At 36.5% G+C, this 8,267-nt stretch overlaps 1 protein-coding gene across 1 annotated transcript; it reads left to right on the top strand.

Moving 5' to 3' along the window:
• The first annotated feature begins 1,123 nt into the window (after nucleotides 1-1,123).
• Nucleotides 1,124-4,631, top strand: LOC139839888 (replication factor C subunit 3-like). The gene is made up of 11 exons (XM_071830093.1): nucleotides 1,124-2,065; nucleotides 2,155-2,265; nucleotides 2,604-2,636; nucleotides 2,704-2,872; nucleotides 2,988-3,166; nucleotides 3,266-3,402; nucleotides 3,537-3,632; nucleotides 3,722-3,791; nucleotides 3,865-3,942; nucleotides 4,018-4,087; nucleotides 4,304-4,631. Exons 1-11 carry the CDS (start codon nucleotides 1,124-1,126, stop codon nucleotides 4,384-4,386), a joined length of 1,968 nt encoding a protein of 655 aa, XP_071686194.1. The 3' UTR covers nucleotides 4,387-4,631.
• The last annotated feature ends 3,636 nt before the right edge of the window (nucleotides 4,632-8,267 follow it).

Here is an 8,267-nt window from a genome sequence, read left to right as displayed (position 1 = left end):
CAAAAGTTAATTTCTAGACGGATTTGTACTTGGCGTCACTTTTATCGTCATAGATTTATAGATAGATAATATCAATGCACGTTAATTGAAAGCTTTGCTAATTGATACTACTATATATATACAACCTTCGACTTTGCTACAAATTCTCCCACTCAATTCCTTTTCTTCACAAAATTTAAACCTTATTTCTGATTTTCTCATAAACATTCATTTGGTCCGGGCCCATGCCCAGAAGGTGAGAGTACTACTACCATAACTTAAAGCTACATAACAAGCTTAAACTATTTTTCTTCTAGTTACTATGAAAAGGGGCTTCTTTACACCTCTTGTTCCGGTTAGACCATGCAGTAACTAAAGTTCTAATTAACCGTCACATTAGGGCCACATCAGCGATACACCCTATCACTAACCAATAACTAAACACTACATATCATTACGCTCATCTGGACCCACACTGTACGACAATTACACACAAAAAAAAATACAAAAGCTGATCGTCACCACCATCACGATGTACTTGGCGGATGCATATTACCTTACTGTGCCTATGGATGCCATAAGGACCGGTCTTACCAGTACCATAATAAATGAATATATAAAAGCAACGTTACAAAAAATTTAGGGAAATTCTTTTACAAATTCATGTGTTATACGTGATAGTGAATAAAGAGAATATAGTAATAAAAGAGTATAAAAAATATGATTTTTGATACGCTTCACATAGTAGGTAATTATAAAAGAGTGTTGTTACACATCTGAAATTGAATAAAAAAATGAGTTACAATAATAAGCTTTCCTACTCGATAGATTCACAAATTTGTTCAGGTTTCAGCCCTCTTAATTGTTTACACTCTTTTAACATTCGAAGATTACAATATAAAATTTTAAAGTTAAGCCAAAAGAAGCCAACTTTTAGCATCAAAATCAGCCGACTTTAGTCAAAATCAAAATCCCCACTGTTTCCTACCCATAACCACGTTGCAATTACCGAAAACCAACATTGATACATAGTTTTTAACGTTTCAACAAAAATGTAAACGTCACCAAATGCTTCTTAATCGTGTACAAATGTACCCAACATTCCATCTTTACCAAAGTTTTGAAACATAAACAAATTTTATCAATGAAGAGCCCGGTTTCACCCGAGCCTCTAACCATACTAAAAGATCAAATCTCGAACGTTTCGAAAGGATCATCGTCTACTAATTCCTTGAAAACCGGATGGACGGCACGAGTTGCTGCTCGTTTATTGTACAAGAAAAAGGCGTCAACTTTAACAAAAGAAAACCTTGAGGAATTTAATAGCATTGAAGACAAAAAGTACTATAGTAGCCCTTACTACAAAGGCCTTCTCAATACCGAAAAAGTCCCGGATACAACTCCCGAAGCAGAGAGTAAAACAACACCTATACCACATGATTTACATAACCTTAGTTTAACAAGTCAGTCTAGTCCTTACTACAAAGGGCTACTCAACACTGGTACGGGTACGGGTACAACTGGTGAAGCAGAGAGTACAATGGTTATGTCACATGACTACTTGAACGTTTCTAGTCCGTACTACAAAGGGCTGTTGCATAAAGAACCAGATACGAGCCCTGATCGCGAAAGTCATGCCACAACGTTTGTAAGTTCAAGCTCGAGAACGAGTTTTTCTGTTAAGATGCAAGAATGGAGTGCTGCTTGTTTTTCGTTTAAGTCGAAAGACGAGAAATTAACGCCAACAATGATTAAGGTTTATTCTACCGAACATTCGATCGAGGAGTCCTTGAGGGAGAGAGTATCAGAGTCAAAATCACCATCACCATCACCATCACCGCCTAAATTAATATCATCACCGCCACCATTGCCGACATCATCACCACCATTATCGACATCATCACCACCACCACCACCACCACAACCTATACCACAATCACCGCCTACTAAAAGGGTGGTTGTTAACGAAAAAGAAACAAGTGAGTTGAAGGAGGAAAAGAAGTATTTTTGGGCGGATAAATATCGACCCGTGGCACTTAAGGATTTCATTTGTAACAAAGACAAAGCGAATGAGCTGCAACAAGTGGTAAGAATTAAGATAAAGTGTTTTTTAAATGAACGTAAGTAAAGAGCGTACGAAAACTAATGAGTGGGCGTGGTTTATTTATTATACAGATGAATGAAGACGATTGTTGTCATTTCATATTTGAAGGACAAGCAGGTGTTGGAAAGCGAACAATGATTTGGGCAATGCTTCGCGAAGCGTTTGGAGCAGACAAAGTTGAGGTAACACATAAAACGTCATGGAAACATATCTAACTGTTACAGTTACCGTCGGAACAAAAGTGTATATAAGAAAAAAACCTAAAAATATAATGCAGTACTTTCCAAGTCTAATAAAAACTGCAACTTTTGACAAGTGTTTCTTAGACAAAACACAGTAAAGGAATAAGAGCAAATGAGCACCTAGTCAAATAAATCCGTAACAGTAATCATGGAAAGAATTACATAAGAACACAACTTAACATTATGTACGCATGGAATTATCAAAAAATAAAAAAATAAAAAACGGATTACCATGGGAAAGAAAGCTCTTTTACTAACAAATGATCTGGTTTCTGCAGGCACGCGACGAGCGCAAAACATTTACCTTGAAGGTAAAAATAGATATAAATATTATCATATAGAAATTTATACGTAAACAAGTACTTATACATAATTCAGGGGGAAGAAGTAAGCAGCATCAATGTAAATGTGAAAGAATCTTCTCAACATGTAGAAATTAATCTGTCTGAACTAAAAGGATTCGAAAAGCATGTAATAGTTGAACTTATCAAAGAGACAAATAAGCTAACCCACAATACGGAACGATGCAGCAATGATAACTGTAGAGGTATATATATTGACAACATTAAACTTTGAATTGAATAACCAATTAAACTAATATTATGAAAGCAAGAAAAACCCAAAATAATTTAACATCGTCTACCTCAAATCGACACGTGCAGCCATCATTTTGTATGAAGCGGACAAGCTCTCAACAGATGCATTGCTTTATATTCGATGGGTTATAGAACGATACAGAGGATGTCATAAAATCTTCTTTTGCTGCCAAGATGCTTTGAAGCTGCAACCACTTAAAAACATCTGTAAATTGGTTCAACTACTTCCGCCTTCTAATAAAGAGGTAATATTTTTGAAAGGTTTTAACAGTATGCATACTTTGACAAACCGTTTTCTTATGTTTTGTAATCTAATCAAGAATAAAACTTTTGTGTTGTTTAAGATTGTTGAAGTCCTGGAATTCATAGCACGAAATGAAAAAATAGACTTACCAAGGCAATTATCTGAAAGAATAGCAATTGATTCCAAGAATAACCTTCGGCAGGCCATTCGTTCTTTTGAAGCTACCTGGCAACATAAGTTCTGTTTCATCCTACTTATACAAAAACATATGTATATGTATATGTATATGTACATGTATATGTTTCAGGCCATTATGCTCAACTGCTTGCTGTCTTAGATGTGTTTCGTGTTGTTGTATATATTATCTGCAGCCCAATTCTGAAAGGAGATCAAGTGATCTTGACTGGGTGGGAAGATGATATTGCAGATATTGCCAAAAGTATAATTGAAAAACAGAGCCCCAAACAGTAAGCCGTTAGATATTTGCATAAACTATATGTACATCTGACACCGTTTAATATAAAAATATATGGTAATTGCATAAAAATTTTGACAGATTATATGACATACGTCGGAAACTGCAAAATCTGATAGACCACAGTGTACCACCTGACTTCATCTTTAACGTAAGAACTAATAGACATGTATGTGATTATAATTATAAACATGCATATCGTATCTAATACTTTCGATTTACAGACCCTAGAAGCCGAACTGAAGAAGAATACTGCAGATTCGATGCATCAGCAGATTGAAAAAACATATAAAGAATATAGTGTAAGAACATGTACAGTCTAGTTTGTTAAATACGATCCGAATGAATGCATCATCAAAATTTCATGTTTTATTCAGGGTAAGGGCTCAGACAGATTTTCACATGATGAAAGGCGAAAGCTTATCCAACATTTTATGAACATCGAAGGTAAACCAATAAGGTTCTTATCCATTCAAATTCTTTCTTATATACAGTATATTACTAATTTAAGAAAAGGTAACTATGTTAACCTAGTTGGACATAAAGTGTATCCTTGACTCGAACTTCTAAGCGAAAAAAAATCCTTTTTTACTAACCATGTTTGAGGTTTTTTGGTTTTTACATGTCGTTAAACATATTACTTTTTTCTTTGTGTTCTGGTAGAATTTATAGCGAAATTTATGAGCTGCTACAAAAGTCATCTGGCTAAGCAAGACATGACTGAATCCGAGAGTCAACCACCATAACTATCATGATCTGAAAGCAATGAGTAAGTGCAACTGTAGAACACAACTTATACGTTGTGCTGCAAGTTCCAGCTAAAGATGTATAATACAAATTACAAATACAGAATAAGATGGCAACTGAAAATGCCACATGGACTGTTTCTTTGTGAGTTAAAACCTTGCATAGCTGCAAGTAAATCAGCTCTATATAGTCTCTGTTATCTATATATTACTCCGTATAATGTAAGTCTCCAAACACGATAGTGTAACGTTGTTTCTAATGTTGTTTTATCTTTATCTTGTTAATTTCATATCAATATATCCATGAATTCACCAACTATCATAATACATTTGTTATCAAAGTTATGAGTGGTAAATAGTAAGGGTATGTTTGGTAGAGAGCTTTTTGAAGCTTTTTGCTTTTATAAAAAAACTCATAACTATAAAAAAGCTCCGTTTGATTCAAAAGCTTCTAGCTTTTAGAAATGGAAAAAAGCTCCATTTTTAAACGCTATGTTTACAAGCGTTGAAGAATTTTAAGGAGCTTTTTCTTTGTGAATTACTAGTGTACCCTTCCCAATATTTTAGCAAACTAGCACGTTTTATAACCCAACATATCCCACGTATTACTATTGTTGGAGATATGGAGAACTTTAAATAATTAGAGGAAAGATTCCAGGAAACTCACACGAAGCTTCCACGAAGTTGTTAAGAAACTCACATGTAGCTTCTACGAAGTTGTTAGGAAACTTACATGTAGCTTCCACGAAGTTGTGAGGAAATTCACATGTAGCTTCCACGAAGCTGTCACGAAACTCACATGTAGCCTCCATGAAGCTGTCAGGAAACTCACATGAAGTTTCAAGGAATTGTTTTTAGCTTACTCCTTAAATCATTCTATAAATAGACCCTCTTGTAACTCATTGTAAACACACCACAAATATTCAGTAAATACATTCTCTAGTTGGTCCGTGGACTAAAGCAATCACAACGATTGCATATAACCACGTTATCTCTTGTGTCGATTTACATTTCTTGCATTTATAATCTTTTGTTCATTAAGTGGGTTAGTAATCTTGTAGAATTACTATCGGTGAGTGATCTTGTTGAATCACTTGCGTTGTTTTGGGTCCTAATATCCTTACAACTGGTATCAGAGCACAAGGTTTCGTTAAGGGAACGATGGCGGAAGACGGAAAGTTTAGAATATTTGTGGTGTGTTTACAATGAGTTACAAAAGGGTCTATTTATAGAATGATTTAAGGAGTAAGCTAAAAACAATTCCTTGAAGCTTCGTGTGAGTTTGCTGACAGCTTCATGGAGGCTACATGTGAGTTTCGTGACAGCTTCGTGGAAGCTACATGTGAATTTCCTCACAACTTCTTGGAAGCTACATATAAGTTTCCTAACAACTTCGTAGAAGCTACATGTGAGTTTCCTAACAACTTCGTGGAAGCTTCGTGCGAGTTTCCTGGAATCTTTCCTCTAATTATTTAAAGTTCTCCATATCTCCAACAATCTCCCACTTGGAGACTTTGAACAAACCCAACTTTCGTCAACCCAAAATATCAACGATTTAACCAAGAACGTTAAACCACCATTATACCGCCAAACTCCATTTAGGACACGCACACTCAACACATACTTCGGATGAGCAGACTTTCGATACAAGGTCTTCAACACTACTTGTTAGAATATTAACTTTCTAATTCTCTAGTTGGGGTCTTCTCTCATCAATTCATTAGAAGACCAATTGAGGTAATGCAAAACCTCAATTTCTCTGTGGTAACAACCTTAGTAAACATATCAGCAGGATTCTTCGTACCAAGGATTTTCTCCAATAATAAAGTACCATCATTTATATGTTGTCGAATAAAATGATACCTTATCTTGATGTGTTTCGTACGACTATGAAACACCGGATTCTTCCCAAGATGAACCGCACTTTGATTATCACAATTCAAGACGCAATAGTCTTGTCTTTTACCCAACTCACCTAAGAAGTTTTTCAACCAAACAAACTCTTTAGAAGCTTCTGCAATAGCCATATATTCGGCTTCGGTGGTTGATAAAGCAACACTCTTTGTAGTCGAGACATCCAACTAACTGCCGTCTTCCCTATTGTGAAAACATAACCCGTAGTGCTTTTCCCCGAATCATCACATCCACCCAAATCAGCATCCGCATAACCCCTAAGTATGAGATTGTTTTTGGAGAAACACAATCCCATATTAGAAGTACCTTTCAAATAACGAAGCAACCATTTGACCGCTTCCCAATGCTCTTTCCCCGGATTAGACATATAACAACTTACAACTCCCACTGCTTGAGCAATATCGGGTCTTGTACAAACCATGGCATACATAATACTACCCACGGCCGATGCATATAGAACCTTTTCCATATTCGTTTTGTCTTTTACCGTCTTTGGTGATTGACTTTTTGATAACTTAATCGTGCTACCCAAAGGCATAGAACGAGCCTTTGAATTCTCCATATTAAACCTCTCTACTACTTTCTCAATATATTTCTTAATCGTGCTACCCAAGTATTTGCCTAGCAGCACCAAGATCTTTCATCTCGAATTCACGGGAAAGTAATCCCTTCAACTTGTTAATTTCGGACATGTTGGAACCTGCAAGTAACATGTCATCAACATACAACAATAAGATTATATAAGAAGACTTGAGTTTCTTCAAGTAGCAACAGTGATCCGCTTCACATCTTAAGAAACCAATCTTCTTCATAAAATCATCAAACTTCAAGTACCATTGCCGAGGTGCTTGCTTCAATCCATACAAACTTTTCTTTAGCTTACAAACCCACTTCTCTTTACCCTTTACCTCAAAGCCCTCAGGTTGCCTCATGTAGATCTCTTCAACAAGATCATCATGCAAGAATGCGGTCTTCACATCTAGTTGCTCTAGATGTAAGTCTTCAAATGCAACCATAGAAAGTACCAAACGGATAGTAGTCATTTTAACTACTGGTGAAAATATCTCTTTGTAGTCAACCTCTTCCTTTTGTTGAAAGCCTTTGACTACCAAACGAGCCTTGTACATTTTCTTGCCATCCAACTCATTCTTGATTCGATACACCCATTTACTTTGCAACACCCTTTTATCATGAGGTAATTTCACTAGTGACCAAGTTTTATTCTTCTCAAGTGACCCCATCTCTTCTTTCATGGCAAGCTCCCATTGTATGGATTCTTTTGTCTTCCTTGCCTCAAAGTAACTTTCGGGTTCACCATTCTCGGTATAGAGCAAGTAGTTTGCTGATGGAGAATACCTAGGATTAGGTTTGGGCACTCTAGTCGAGCGTCTTAGTGTAGGAGTAACCAGAATGGTTGGACCGATTTCATTTGTATCCTCCTCATCACCAGAACTCGCACTATGTTCGGAATCATCACCGCTTTCAGAATCATTTCCATCATTAGCATTTTCTGAAGCCTCACCGTTAATTGGCAATTCATTGTTACCCGTACTCCCACTAGAACCTGCAATATCATCAATAGAAACATCGTCAAAAATAACATGACCCGGTTTAGGACTCCCCGTTTCCGGTTTGCCATAGACCGAATCTTCATCAAAAGTAACATCTCGAGAACGAATTACTTTTCTAGCCTCGTTATCCCAACAACGATAACCCATTTCATCCGACCCGTAGCCAATGAAAATACACTTCTTTGACTTAGCTTCAAGCTTGTATTTATCTGCATCTTTGGTCTTCACATATGCATTACACCCAAAGATCCTAAGGTGATTATAACTCACCTTCTTACCTTGCCATTCTTCCTCAGGAATTCGAAAACCCAACGGTGTTGAGGGTCCCCTGTTTATCAAATAAGCCGCCGTATTAACTGCATCTGCCCAAAACATCTTAGGCAAACCGGCATGTAG

The sequence above is a fragment of the Rutidosis leptorrhynchoides genome, chromosome 1 (genome assembly GCF_046630445.1).
Source record: "Rutidosis leptorrhynchoides isolate AG116_Rl617_1_P2 chromosome 1, CSIRO_AGI_Rlap_v1, whole genome shotgun sequence".
NCBI lineage: Eukaryota > Viridiplantae > Streptophyta > Magnoliopsida > Asterales > Asteraceae > Rutidosis > Rutidosis leptorrhynchoides.
This window is presented reverse-complemented; position numbering and strand designations above follow the sequence as displayed.

What these genes read in the sequence shown, in the direction of transcription:
- LOC139839888 (XM_071830093.1), top strand. Translation starts at nt 1,124, where the DNA reads ATGAAGAGCCCGGTTTCACCCGAGCCTCTAACCATACTAAAAGATCAA. An exon ending in CGAATGAGCTGCAACAAGTG is followed by an intron (nt 2,066 to 2,154) that starts GTAAGAATTAAG and finishes TTTATTATACAG; the next exon opens with ATGAATGAAGACGATTGTTG. An exon ending in ACATTTTATGAACATCGAAG is followed by an intron (nt 4,088 to 4,303) that starts GTAAACCAATAA and finishes GTGTTCTGGTAG; the next exon opens with AATTTATAGCGAAATTTATG.